This window comes from Ambystoma mexicanum, chromosome 3p, assembly GCF_040938575.1.
Source record: "Ambystoma mexicanum isolate Mex_15411 chromosome 3p, UKY_AmexF1_1, whole genome shotgun sequence".
NCBI classification, from domain to species: Eukaryota; Metazoa; Chordata; class Amphibia; order Caudata; family Ambystomatidae; genus Ambystoma; species Ambystoma mexicanum.
The window spans coordinates 757,209,894-757,225,467 of record NC_090925.1 but is presented as its reverse complement, the minus strand read 5'-3'; the positions used below and the strand labels follow the sequence as shown (position 1 = coordinate 757,225,467).

Below are 15,574 nucleotides of genomic sequence, written 5' to 3'. Positions count from 1 at the left end.
CAGACTTCAATATTTGATAGGAGGATTATTTTCCATATTAGATGAGGGTTTCAAAACCTTTTCACATTTACCCTTCTGGGATGTGCTCTGATACCTCAGCCATGACCAACCACAGCCCAAGGGAGAACTTGGCATCACACAAGTGGGATTGACACACTGGAAACCAAGGCTCAAAGAGACGATAATCTTCTTACGCCAAACGTCCAGTCTCTTGGTCTCCTTGTAGAGGGGGAAAGATAGAAAAGAGGTGGTTTAAAGGTTTGTCGTGGCCTAGACCACCATGCTCTCCGAGAAGCATGGGTAGAAGAGAACATGGAGTCAATTAGGAAGTAGAGGGGACAGTGCTAAAACTATGGGCCGGCTCCCTCAGACCCCATGTTCTCTTCTGCCCATGCTTCAGAGAGAGATTAGCACAAAGCCATACCCATATGTTGCAGATCCAATATAATTTATATGCCCACTAGCTCCTTTTCATATTAGCACTAAATATATATATATTTACCAGTAAATCTGCAGTTAGAAGTGCTACCGTAAAATTCTTAGAAGCGTTGGACTTGAATGCCGAACTATATAAGAGCTAGACTCTTCCAAGGCGTAAATGATTGGATGTAATCAACACAATGGGGCAGAAAATAACAATTGCTAACTCTGAGTACGATATTTTAATTACGAGAATTGATAATGAAGAAAAATCATAACATAAATATGTTGGCTAACATAGACAAAGTCTAATACGTTTTAGTAAACAAGGAGTGGTAGTCTCTAAGTTCACTCTTAGACTTTAACAAGTATATGGCTGCCAAACAATTAATGAATGAAGATAAAGTATAACATAAATATATTGGCGGATAAGGTCTTTTGTGTTTTAGTTAAATTGTTGGAGGTTCTAAGTTTAGTTTTAAGTTTTAAGAAATTTACAGCTGCAAGCAATTAGAAGTAAGTCGTTTTTAGTAAATTAGTAAATATGGAATAATCCCACCTTTTTTGTTTTATATACAACTCTTTTAAGGAATTTCGTTATGTCCGATGTGCTTAAGTATTTATACATTTTTGTTTTTATTATATTATTGTGTATTGTAAATAGGATTTTGGTATGTCCTATGTTTAGTGATCATTTTCTTATGTGATTTTGGTTATATTATGTGATTTTTTTCTCCTTTTGGGTGATTTATAATGTCTATAAACATGTAATGTGAAATATGATGACGATATCTTTTCGATGAATAATTGTAAAATAGGTTGAATTCGTATGTTAAAAAATTTTAAATACATTATACACATGCCCTGCTTTGGAGTGCCTCACTGTGGGCTACTCCCCCCCTTTCCCCACTGTGGGATTGGGTGTGAGCTTGTTCCTTGCAAACCTGATGACTACAGCTACCAGAAGTCCTTGCAGCAGAATCACCATTGATTGTTAACACCTGCACTTGCTGTGAGCTGCAAGCTAAGACTGCCTCCCTGACGATGTGAAGAGCACAGAAACCCGTAGGAGGAGAACACCAGTGGCTGAGTAGGTTAACTGTGCAGGGAACTGGAGTGCTCCCTTCTCTTCCTTTTCGTTATATATATATACTACAGGGTCAGAGATAGCAACCCTGTAGATATGGTTAAGTTTGTTATCCCATGAGAAGAGCAGTTTTTGGGCATCTTATGGCTTTGGAGCTGTTTGATGAATCCACACAAAACTTTGCAAAAAAGTATAAAGAAAAGTATGGTGCAGTTTCGCAAAAGGGGGTGGGGACAAAGTTTTAGGGGGGTTCCCAAGACTTTTGAAATCCGGACAGACAGAATGGAAAGTGTGATTTTGCAAATTTGGTGTTAATCCGTCCAGTATATTTAAAAAAAAATCCAAAAAGCAGGTAAAAACAAATTTGTTATATTTCGGTTCAGTCCGCAGACTCACTCCCTGATTCGGTGTCTCTGGGTGCCTCAGAGCCAATCAAGGAGCGCAAAAAATTCACGGACATTGTACTCGACCACTGATTGGTCAATTGAGAAACATGAGGTGCATCAAAACTTTTGAAACAGAGGCCATGTTGGATTTGTGAACTGCGCCGGTAGTCTCCGCACATCACAGTAAAAACATATTAAAAAACACAACATTACACTTGTCAAACAAATTAAACAATAACTGGGGAAGTGAGGGGTAAGGAAGATGGGATTAAATGGGGCATGACCTGAAAAAGCCAAATGTTCAGGGACATTGCTGTGATTCTCGCAAACTTGACAAATGTTTGTGCATTACAGGGTCGGCGATGAGCAGGTTTTGGATGGCTCATAACTTTAGCACCATTCAACAAAACTGCACATTTAGCTATAAAAATATAGACCCAACTTTGAATGCTTTTGCAAAGGTTGCTGATATCTTGCTAAAAGGGGGAAAAATTAGGTGGGAATACCAATATTTTTCGGTGGCTCATAACTGAAGTGCAATTTAACTAATACGCACCAATGTTTGCAAAATGATTATAGACCCACTTTGAATGTTTTTGCAAAGTTTGGTGGGATTTTGTCAAGTGGGGGCAAAATTGTAGTGGTATCCCAAAATGTTTAAAATTGGGGTAGGGCTGAATGGGAAAAGAAATTCTGCTTGCAGCCACAGCCCGAAGTGATGGACAAATTTGCAGAAAACCTGTGAGAGGAGCATCATCAAGGGGCCAAAAGAATGCTTTTGCAAATCTGTCCTATGTTTTTTTTTTTGGAAAGCATCAAAATGTAGGTACAAAAAAGTAGTGATATAACTTTGGTGCCTGAGGCATAGCCTGTGATCATGCCCCGGACAATGTGGCCACTGGCATGGCCACCAGGGACCGGCTATATGGATTAAGGTGGGCATTGCTACCAGGGACCGGCTATGTGGTAAAAAAAATGTATTCGGGATAGGCTTGAATGGGTAAAGCAATGTGCAAGTGCTGGACGGATTGGCAGCAAACCTGTGCGAAAAGCTTCGACAAGGACCTGATTCGCTTATTGGGGCATGCAACACAGACAAATACCATGCCACATGGATTATTGACACTGGCCACGGCTGCACACGATGAACAGTGGTCATTGGTCAGACCTTCCAGAAATGGCAAATTTTGCGGCATGAAATAGCAAATTTTGTGGCACAAACCTTTATTTATTGCGGCATTTTTGCGGGACATTTTGTATTATCGCGAGGGTGTAAGATTGCCACATTGCAGGAAATAGGCAGAGTGCAAGGCTACAAGAGAGCCAGGGTATCATTATTATGTATCTTTTGTATTAATTTAATAGGAAGAGTCCCAGATGTCTCTGGCTTGGCAGAACAGTGTTTGATTTGGCTACATTTCTGCTTTAATGTTCATGCCTATTTAATAGTATTAACTAAATTGATCATTATCAATTGTAATGCTGAAAATATACCCCTTCTATGTTCTCCAATCCCCCAAACACCCACACACCTCTCTCACCAACACACATCTCACCAACTCTCCATCACAACTTACATTCCTTAACCTCCCACTCTGTCATACAAATACTCACTCGCTATGTCACACTGTCAAGTCACAATTTGCACTGCCCAACCCCGGCCACACTCCAAATCATGCTCCCAACTCACACCTTACACTCTACAATTCCTCCCGCAATATACAGTCCTTCATTCTTTTGTGCTGCTTCTGCATCTTGCATCCTTTCTCCCATTCTATCGCACTCTTCCCTCATCCTTTTTCCCAATCTGCAGCTCACTGCCTCTTTCTGGCCAACCGCTTCCTCTCTGCTTTCTGGCTCACTGACCACACGCTCCCTCTACTTTCTGTACCTCTGCTCGCTCTCAGAATCTGGCCCACCACATCACTGCTTCCTCTGCTCTCTTGTGCAGTGCTTCCTCCTCTGATCCACTGCTCTCCCTCTGCTTTCTTGCCTATCACTTCACATCTCACCCATCACTCTCCCTCTCTCTCATAGTGTAACCATTTTTTTTATTTTTTTTAAATGTAGATATTGACCCAGTTCCTCAAATAATGGGGCATTTAAAAAAAGAACAGAGGATATGCTATTTTTAGACAACCCATTTTTGGAAATGAGCAGGTCACCTTATTCTCAAAGGTGACCAGCGCATTTCCACAGGCTTGAGCTGCAGCGCAAATTGTGCGCTGGCCAGCTGCCTTAAATGGTGTTCTGGGTTGTTTGACCGAAGTGTAATTATTTGCGGCAGTATTGACCGTAGTCAATTTCGCTGTGAATTGATTTGCACTTCAGCCAAACAACCCAAAATGTACCTTTCACCACCACCCCACCGCCTCCCCTACTTAACTGCTTGGTCGCTGCCGCTTCCCCTGCAACCCTGCGGTGTCAGATCGTCCCTCTAACGCGGGTCGGATCCGATTCTGCAGGGTCCCTTTTTCGTTATTTTCTTTTTTTTCTGTCCCCGCCTCCAATTTTGAGGAAAAAGGGGAAAACAGTTCTGCAACCACCCTAGACCAAAAATACTGAACATGGGGAGCGGGTGACACCCCCGCAACACATGTTCAGTATTTATAAAAATCGATCGAATAGTACTGGACGAAATAGGTCAAATTGTAACATTCGATAGATTTTTGTCATCAAAATGGGCAGTACTTTGAATAGAATCGCTCTCCCGACAGTGTTCTGCAAGCTCCCAGCGCCTTTCACAGGGACAGGCCTTCCAGGTGCCTGCCGCTGTAAAATGCGATCCAAAAAATGCATTTTTATCCTGTTTGAGGAACAGAAATGCAAGCGACACAGCAGCGGTTCATACCTTAAAAGAAATGCATGACAGGGTTAGGAAAGACTGTGTCATGCAGTGGCAGCCCCACATCCCGTGCGCCTATGGTTGCCTACAATTTCTGTACATTTAAAAGTGCATCTTGCTTGGAAATGAGGGATGCGCTTTTAAATTGACAGAAGCACCACTTTATTTGATCAAGGAGGTGAAAAAGGCCATCCTTGTGGATTGGGCTGCACTTTTTTGGGGCGCCAGTGATGAGATGTGTTAGTGCATTTCATTTCTTGTGGAAAAAAAAGTTGAGAACCTGGCACCCTGAGTATTATTTTTTTTAAAACAGTAATTTTTGCAGATGACTTAAAAAAAAATGTTAAAAACATTTTTTTTTAAAGTTGCTGTTTTTGCCCCAAACGGCCGTTTTTGCAGCATTTTGCACAAAACGGCCGTTTTCGCAGCATTTTGCGGGGTCGCAAAATCGCTATAAACTGGAGGGTCTGATTGGTCACATTATGGGGGTATAGAGGACAATTGACCAGGGTACAGGATATGTGCAATAGATAACAAGGGTGGTTTGGTGGGGCCTGGGTCATGGTCGGGACTCAACCATGAGATGCATCCCCAGCCTGCGATTCTGAAAATGATGCACATCAGTATGCACTGCAAAGAATATGTTTGTTAAAGGAGCGTTATAGTCCTTTCTTATATGTAAAAAGATAACTTATTACTGTTCCTCAAACAGGATAAAAATGCATTTTTTGGATCGCATTTTACAGCGGCAGGCACCTGGAAGGCCTGTCCCTGTGAAAGGCGCTGGGAGCTTGCAGAACACTGTCGGGAGAGCGATTCTATTCAAAGTACTGCCCATTTTGATGACAAAAATCTATCGAATGTTACAATTAATAGCGTATATATATAGGAATGGAACATCATAAAACACATTTAGTAATAAAAACGATTGAAATTCAGTGAAAAATCTTTGTTAAAGAGATGTTATGGCGAAGTGATGTCATCGATGATGCCATTTGTGATGTCCTGGGTGTTAGTCTTAGCGGTGCATGGTGGTGGCACGATTTATGGTTGCATAGCCTACCATAAATGGTGAATTTCTTTGGCTGTTAGATTTTGCCCTGCAACCATAACGTTCCTTTAACAAAGTTGTTTCACTGAATTTCACAGGTTTTTATTAGAGCTATTTAACCATGACGTCCCTTTGACAAAAGACCTCATCAAGGGTTTGCGGAGCAGCAAAAATGCAGCAGTACCGCTATTACTGCCGTATTACCACTCCACCCAATCCTGAGTTCAGGCGGAAAGCTGGAAATTTACCGGAAAATCCAATTTTTGCCGCATTACCGCCTGGTGTTTACAGCTGCGAAAAGACCAATAGGCTCCTTTGGGCTCTTAACAAAATGGGGAATTAGAGCCTTACCACAACTCGGGATACATTTAGGTACCTTTATCATGTAATTGTTTGGATTCAGGTGAGGTCACTATTTCATAATTTGCTGTCCCTAGAAACATTCACGTTAAGTCCATTCTTTCTTGCAAAGTCCAGGCCCTGCTGTGCCACACTTGTGAACCTTTACTCTTTCTCTATCCGTTAAAGCCTTAATACCAGGTTCCAAAATGCAATGCGGCTGTTCTTGCTAATGTACAAGCAGAGCCTATCGCCAACATCCAGAAGACAGAGCGTCTCGGTCTCTTTCCGTAATAAGATGTGCTTTTTATTATAATTAAAGACTTGTAAATCTTTCCTCCAGGTTACCAAATCAGTGAATGTTCTCTTAATATTTTATTTTATTTTATTTAGTGTAACATATTAAAATTCATTGTGGATATTCTTAATATATAAAACATGAAAATACACAATTTAGAAATTAGGATATATTACAGAATTAGGTTTAGACGCATAACATTTCTAAAATTATTAATAACATCTGTTAAGATGCAGCAGTCCTGAGATACTATTGCCCATCATCCAATCAGACCCTAAAAGGATGTCTCCATCCAGTGTATGAAATTCTGTGCAAAAAGCAAAACAGATGTTCTTCACATGATATGTTTCTTTACAAGAAAGTACCAAATGCTTGATTGTTTCTATACTCTCTGGGTTTTTACATAACCAACGAATTCTAGATGTAGCTGTGGCCGAGGATCTGGGCCCCAGGCACATTGTTTTGGTAGCAAATTGAGTTTAAATTTCATATATAAATGACAAACTTTAGCAGAAGGAAAAAGAGAAATGTATTTAGGAATGGGAACTCTATCTCTGGGAAAATAACTGTACTATGTATATAAGAGTAGGTACCCAATGTGACTACTGTAGCACACCTATCGCAAATCATTTATTTTTTTTCGATCGAAGGGTTCTCTGAAAAGAAAGACTTGTCCATACTAATATCACTTAAATACTTCTTAATTAGAGTTCCAAAATAAGTTAGAGATGGGAGTGTATTCTGCCTCGAAGGAGAGCTCAGTGGAACAAATAGCGATTTAGGTGGAGGAAGTACGATTTTATGAAACAATCGCATCTTTGCCCTCAGGATCCGGGTTGCCAATGAAGTGAAGCCAAATTTGTGGCATATTACACAATTGGGTACTGATGAAGCCTATTTCCAAATAGTTCCCGCCAAAGAATTAAAAAAATAACAGATATCGGGTAGAAAGCTTTCCAGCCCATAAAATAAAGTGGGAACAACCTTGGCAAAATACATTTTATGGAAAGGAATCAAGGAAAAGGAGCACAAGCTCCCTCATACTTGCTTCAATTGAGAGATAAGGGGGAAAGACTTAGCTTTAAGGGAATCTTGCACCACTCTTATAGAGGCCTTGTACATCAGGTTAAAGTCCCGGTATCTTGAAGAAAGGCACAGCCCAAGACATGCATTGCCAACCACCCACCTCTTAACCTTTGGTTTTCGCTTTTTTGAAAAGATAACAATCTTGGATTTCCCTCCATTGATTTAAAGATTGTTAATTCCTGCATAAGACGCAAACGCTTTTAGTGTCTGCTGCAAACCTATCGGGGGTAAGTCAAATTATATGAGATCATGTATGAATTTTGTCCCAAAATCAGTCTTAGTCTAAAAGGTTGATGTTGAATAAAAAAGGGGGCAAGACACACTCCGGCCTTAAACCAACAGCAGTTTGACTGTCTCGAGATAAATGACCTTCTTTTGATATCCTGATCCCTTTATCTACCAATTTCCACCACAATTTTTGGCAAATGACTCTGTAAAATGCACTAGATAGATCGAGTGAGGTCATGCATAGCATCCCTACAGTGCCATCAGAAACCAAGGCCCTCATAAGAGCCAAAGTTATGTCATTCAGGGAGGTACTAACCCTTTTCCAGAAACCAACTTTGGTTGTGTGACAAGATGTTTAAGTTCCAACTCCTTAGGTATTAAAGACGCAAAAATGTTGCTCATTGTGTCTAAAAGGGTGATCGGTTTATAGCTGGACTGATTAGACTGATCGCCCTTCTTATAGATTGGAACTATATAAGACAGTCGCAAAGAAGTAGGCAAGGAGCCTGTACTTAGGATTTCTCAAAAAAGGGTAGAAAGAATTTGGGACCACAATGTAGGATTGTTCTTTAAATTAATCAGGGGGAGGTTGTCAGGGCCCGGTGCTCAATAGCCCTTGAGCTTTTGTATAATAGAGCATATCTCTTCCAGGTCAGTTATAGACCAGGGCAAAGCTCTGGAGATTTCAGCTGGGAGGATTGGAGGGTCAGTATTAGATGGATCAACGTAAGTAGTAGAGTAATATTTGACCCAAACTCCCTCAGAAATTACCTGTCTATCATTTTTAGTAAGTGCTCAACCATCACTTGACAGTCCCTAATAAACAAGTGAATTTTCATCCTTTTTAAATTGTTGCAATATTGTTGCAAAATGTTCTTTTTTGGATAATATAGATGCTATCTTCAAGGCCCCGACTACTTAGTTTTCTGCTGCTTGGCAGAAACCAAGGTGGAATCAAAGACATGGACATGGATCTGCTTTGTGAGGAGCATTCCCTTCTTTAAATATCTTTTTAGGGAGATTTCCATAGTTTCCTCAAAAAAAATACAATAAAAATACCCTGCATTTAAAGGGTTTAGACATAATCTGTCTACTTGTAAGGTAGGTTTGTTCAAGACGGAACGGCTCCATCTCACTTGAATACCACATTTGCTCAATTCTAATAAAGAAGGCCATTTACACCTCGTATTTTTGTAATTACCAAGTGAAGTAGTAAAGTATAAAAGGAAATGGTCACTCTTCACCATTCTGTTAATTTTTACTTTGGAGCAGTTGGGGAGATGGTAGCCGAGACAAAGATGTGGTCTATCCAAGACTGTGATCAATTTCTAAACCAAAATCAGTTAAATCTCTTTTGATCACCACCCCATGCCTCTGGTAGTAAGGTGCATATGTCCCAGTATGAAAAATAGTCACACCATAATCTTGCACAAGGTTTCGATATTGGGTTTCAATTGGAAGCTATATCTGTGACACAAGCTGAGTTGAAATCGCCAGCTCCTAGTATGTTCGCCTTTCTGCCATTATTCAACCAGCTATCTAGGATCACTGCCAGAGATTGTTGAAAGTCATTGATATGTCTTGTAGCAGGATTCAAGTATAAATTTACTATAAGAACCTTGTGCTTGCAATCTGCGAGTTCAAGACCTAATGCTAGAATTCCAGATGTTGCTGAGTTGGTTCCATGTGTTAATATCCCAGCAAAAATATTGGCATACAAAAATATCAGCATATTTTTGCTGCGATATTAAGGCATGGAACCTGCGGGGGACACCCCCAAAACCCCAGCATTATTTTTAAAGGACGGGGGGGACCCCGCAACCGCTGCTCCCCAAAACCCCAAAATTATCCCCCCAAAAATATTGCCTATGGCTGTTCCAGACGACCATATATACGGGGTTATATTTGGTGGGGATAATATGTAGTGATACTGCTGAGTTGATATAACAGGCATGAGCTTTCAAGCCCCCCTTGGGGTCAGCCTGTTGCACCCTTAATAGCATGTTGGGAAAAAACCTGGAACCCATTTATTAACAATTGAGATGTTGACATTGTTTCTTGAAAAATGTAAATGTCCTGGTCCTGGAACGGAGGTAAACTATTAGTCAGCACAGAAAGATTGTTGAAGCCGCAACAATTCCAAGAGAGAAACTTTATCTGAGTATTGTTAAAGATCAGACTGGATGACCGGGGGCATGATGTTCTTGCAGATTTCTTTTAAAAGCCACGCCCAATCAGTTGGCGCCTTACTAGCATGTATAATCCCTCCAAAAGAGTTAAATATAGAAGTAACCAGTTAGATTTTGTTATAGATGGTGTCGCCAGGCTTAGTAAACATAGTTTTGTTGAAAACTTCCTAAAAGTGTAGGAAAGACTCAATTTGCTCCTGATATTTAAAATGGAAGACATTAAATCCCATGGGTCTAACTGCGCCAACTAGTACCCACAGCAGTTTCGTGACCAATCTGGAATGGAAGTACACAACTAGTTTGTTACTCCTCGTGTTTGGATAGCAATTAAATCAATGTCTTCCATATGAAGAGCTCTAAGAGCTGGAATCTCTCTGAATAATGTGAGCAGTTTTGAACAATTTAGTTGGAAAGAACCATTCATCTGTACTATGTTCTTGAGGCTGATAATGCAGGGATCGTAATCTATTGGTTCACTGAGTTGACATTGCTGTATAATGTCCACGTTATAGTTAGTTTGACGTATAGTTAGTGTCGTGATTGTCAGTGGACGTATGACTCTGATAAGTCAGTGTGCCTGTGTCTACCAAGTTCTGTGAGGTAGTATCTGGAGTATCTACTTCTTATCCAATTCTACAGTTATTATCAGCATTTGCGGGATAACCGTAAGACACCTCCATTTCCACAGTTGACTTGGAAGACAACTTTTTGCCAGTGGTCCCTTTAACATCTTTGTTAAAAATCAAGAAGGAGGTAATTTTGACCTGTCACATTTTTGTAGAAACATTCTTCTTCTTTTTTGACTTTCTAGCATTATTAAGTGATAATGATGTTTCTTCCTCTAAATAGGCGGCAGGAATCAAAGTATTTAAATTGATTGCCTCCTCTATCATTGGAAGCGATCTTAAAAATGTCAGTGAAGATTTCCTGCTTCTTCCCTTTAGGCTCTGAAGATTTTTTGACTTTTTTTCTTGAACTGTTCTTCCTTTTACCCCTCTTGTTGGGGCCATCTCGTGGAAGCAATCGTGGACAGCATTGAGCTAAACATCATTTGGTAAATTGTCATTGTCGCTCTCAACCAATATCTCGCTCATTTGAGATGTAAACAAGTCCCAGAGACATATTTAAACGTGATGGAAGAGGCAAGGTTGATCTTGCAATTGATTGATAGCCTGGACGAGTACATCGCCGGACGTGGTTTCTAAAATCAAGGCCCTTGTAGGTGTTCCACTATTTTTGCTCCTGTTCAAATTCACGATGTTGTTATTGGTTTTTCGAAGTATGGAGTGTAGTAACTCCATATTTTGGGAAACAGTGTCTTTAATATTATCATAGAGTCTAAGAAGAGACTCTAATACCAGATGTAGGCCTTTGACCGAAGGTGATCCCAAGGTGTTAACATTAGACAAAAACACATTCTTGATCTCTGCAATGCGTTCACAGGAGTAGTAAAAACCTCACGCAGATTAGGGTCTGTGTTGGAGACATGATTAAATGACACTTTATTGATGGTAGTCAAAAGGGCTGCCATTTCTTTGCACAGACGAACAAATGAAGCATCTAGTATAATGGAATCTGAGAGTTCCTTCTGAACAATGTGCAGGCTGGTGTCAGGATGCAGCACAGGCTGACATTCCACTTCTGACTCACTTCTCTGTGCAGCGCTCCGCACGGAAATGAGCATTTTATTTTATGTCTACGGTCACCGCCTCCAATGGCGAAAATTGATCAAAACGGATTCTACAAGCCTTAACAAGCCACAGCAGACAACTTCTGCCCCACTGCTCTTAATATTTGAGATGAACCTCAATCCAAGTTCCAGAGTATAGACCATCTTGCTTTCTTTTCGGATAATGTCCATGTACTGTCTTAGAGCTCTTACACATTTTCCCAAAGGTCCCCCAAGCAAGTTTGTTTTCTTTTCCGAATCTCATGTGTTTCCTTGTGTGCTTCAAAATGTTCCTTAGGTGTTCCAGGATGCAACAAAATCAATCCCTTATTCTCCCAATTATCAATGGTTTGTTATGTGGATGGAAACTTCACTCCAGTTTCCAGGGTTCAGTAAAATTTGCCTCTTCACCTTACAATTCCTATTGGTATTTGTTGTGAGCTTGAAAGTATCACTAGAGGTTCGTTGACTCAACTTTGTGCTTCTCTTTTCGTCACTGTTTGATGTTATGCACTTGGGAACTTCACTGTAGGTTCTGTGACGCAGCTGAAGATTTCTTTTCTGTTTAACATACTCATGGGTGTCATGGTGAACAGGGATTTCATGGGTTCTCTTCTCACATTCTCCCTGTCTTTCCTAAGTTCTTATAGAGGACTTTGCCTCTTTTGCCTCATTGTCAGAGAGACGCCTGGTCCCAGTGGTTGGCTTACCCTTCAGTGGCTTGGTGTGTCCACACTTTCCCTCAGGAGCATGTGCTTCTTCTTCAAGTCCCTCCTCTCCAGCAGCATACACTCCTGACATATCTTTTCGCTTATTGGTTGATGCTTTTCATCAGCTCTTCTGTTCAACTTCAGTAGAGCACAGTACCATCTGTTGGCTAGCAGTGCTTATCAGGCCCTTATCTTAGCGTTTCCAGGGATTCCATTTAAGTATTATCACCCTTCCCTTTGTGTTACCCACGGCACTGCAGGGCTGCTCACATGGTCATAGACATATTGAATAGACTTTGAGTACTTTTTGCTGAAAACAATGACATCTCACCACATACGGCAGGAACCTATAACCCCCTAGAACTATGACCTTTATACAGCCAAGACTTACATAAGTTTAGTAGCGTTTTTGGAAGGGGAGCCAATTACTTGGTGCACTCTGCAGCTGGCAGTTTGATCAATGTTACTGGTCCAATTTCATTTACAAGGCACCATGTATCAAACATTGTCCCAATAAAGGTGCTCCCAGGTACCACTCAAACAGTTTGTTGTTAAAGGTCCAGAAGTTTGGTTTGCAAATTAGGGCCACCAATGTTTTTTCTGGTGACCATGTCTTTTCTCTGTCCCTTTCCAACCATGAACCATCATACCCCGATCAGGGTGGCCGCCCTGCAGCCGAGACCTACATTACGTTAGCAGTGTGACCTTCTTACAGCAGAGTCCTTCATAGGCTTAGCCCTGTTACCATCATATAGCAGTGCTCTACATGACCTCAGCAGTGTGCTCTTTCTCTAACATGGCCTACATAACAACAGCAGTGACACCTTCCTACAGCAGTGCCCCAAATAGCCCTAGCAATGTGACCTTCCTACAACGGTAACCTATATCACCCTGGCAGTCTCTTCTTCCTACAGCAGTGACCTAAATAACAGTAGCAGAGTTATCGCCCTACAGCAGAGACCTACATAGTCCTCAAAGTGTGTCCTTGTACAGCAGTGGTCTACATTATGTTAACAGTATGACTTTACAGCAGTGACCGTAATGGCCCGAACAGAGTGACTTTCTCACAGCAGGGCTGTAAAAAATAACCTAGGTGTGTGACCTTCTTACAACTGATCACAGATATCAATACGAGAATGACCGTCCTACAGCAAGACCTATATTACTTTAGAAGTGTGACCTTCCTAAAGCAGTGGCCTACATGATCCGAGAAGTGGAATCTCCCTTAAACACAGCCCTACATCACTCTAGATGTGTGACCTTACTACAACAGTGGCCTGCATAACCCAGAGAGTGTCTCCTCCCTCCAGTAGGAGCCTAAATTACTCTAGCAGTATCGCCTTGCTAAACAGGTTCTCTACATTTTACAGTACTAGTCTGACCTTCCAATCGTTGAGGCCAACGTAGGGTTTGCAGTGTCATCTCCAGCACCACCTTTCATAACCCTGGCAGTGTGACCTTAAACAGCTTGGTTAGCGTCCTCTAGCAAGCTTACATTAACAGCGTACTATAGGTCTACAGAAATTGAGTTGCTTCATTTTGGGCTAAATATCGAGCGGATCAGTAAAACTTACGGGGACCCAAATATCCCTCCAGTCACAGGCCTCGCTCGAGGACAACTCTATGGTGCCCTCATTTCCAACCCCAATCATCAGACGGCTCTGCGCGGTCCCTCTTCGCCCGGTATCCACATGTAGGGAGTAGTTTATCCGGACGCTGGGGTCCCCTATGAGTGGGAGAAAAGCACTGTTAATGCGAATAACATGGTATGCAACTTCTAACAAAGATGGCCAGTGGCCCTCACCCCTCCTGTCTCTTACCCCAGATAGGGGCAATCATGTTAAGTAAATTAAATCTGGTTATAGCCTCATACCACTAGCAGCAGATGGTGGTTGTGCCTATAGGAACATACAAAGAAAATGTGATCACGAATCATATCCATCCGTCACTGATTTTGAGCGCTCCACCATAAACCGTCTTCCATCTCTTGTAAACTACCTTCTAGCGTTCCCACGTCACTGCCCCCTATTCTCATCCCTTGCATGTAGCTCCCGCTGATCCTCTCGGTGTCTCTTATCATTCTGCCAACCTTAGTCGTGGCTGGGGGGGGCTACAATTTCATGACACGTGCCGAGGGATGTGGGCCCCGCAGGATAGGAAGGTTTTGCAGCGGCAGAGTCGATTCCAATTTCATCAAATTTATTTTAACAAATTTTGCCGCAAATATATCTGGGTGGTGGGTTTAGGTGAATAAATAATGTAGTGGACTTTTGGGGGGGGCAGGCTGCAGTGGTCTCCCCCGCATATATTTGTGGCAAAATCTACCACAACAAAACCTTCGATTAAATTGAATTCAAGAAAATCTTTTCAACAAAATCACACAGAACTGGCCCAGCCACATGGAAGGACTGGCAACATATACATTTCCCTTAATGCATTTACAAATTAAATGGTTTTAATGATTAAATATTCATGCATACAAACCATACAGTTACTCCCCTTTACTGCAGAGCCCACAACTGTAATCAGTTGCCCTGGAGTGCCTAGATGCAGAATCAATTGTACAAATGCACAATTCACTTTTTCGTAAAAGCATTAACTCAATACTGAGCCATACCTTGTCATCCAATTCACTAATAACCTGCCTTCTAAGCCAAACACTTGGCCCACCCCCCACTCCACAGAGAGTAAAACATTTCATGTTTTGGGGTTCAAGTGTCAATCTTCTCTTAATTTGTAACTGTAGTCTGTCATGAAATGCACCAAATCTACAATGCAAGAGGTAGCAGATTGAGGTCTACCGGATACCCCATCACACCTCCAGATAGCCCCCAAAACATCAAGGACATAGCAACGGCAGGCAAGGCGCTCTAAACATCTCCCATTAGATAACATAGCTTACCCAGATCTCCGGCATTCAGCGAAGTCAAGCGAAAAAGTGCTCCCCTGGGTTGTGTGGGGTTTAAAGGATTATGGGCAACGCATTGTATCTACCCCACAAGATAAGGGCCAGGTGGAGGGTAAATCAGTTAGTCAGATTTGAAAATGGTAGTGAAAAGGACAAAGGGAGCCTGGGGAAGATAGGGGCGACAATGGTCTACAGGAAACCTGAAGGCAGACATAGAGAATCTGCTAGATCACTTGTGTAGGTCAGAAATACTACTTGTTCTTTTTTGCGACCACCTGAAAATAAGCAGATTCCGACTTCTTTGGACGGTTTGTGTTTTCGACTTACCTTGACAGGATGCTCCACCCCCTCTAACTCC

At 41.6% G+C, this 15,574-nt stretch overlaps 1 protein-coding gene across 1 annotated transcript in view; it reads right to left on the bottom strand.

Annotated features, from left to right (window-relative positions):
* The window catches only part of LOC138580812 (integrin alpha-X-like), a 430,037-nt gene that overhangs the window by 104,827 nt on the left and 309,636 nt on the right, over positions 1-15,574 (bottom strand). The window contains exon 17 of the mRNA XM_069651665.1: positions 13,883-14,034. Coding sequence (XP_069507766.1) covers positions 13,883-14,034 — 152 coding nt within the window. The remainder of the gene's footprint in view (positions 1-13,882; positions 14,035-15,574) is intronic.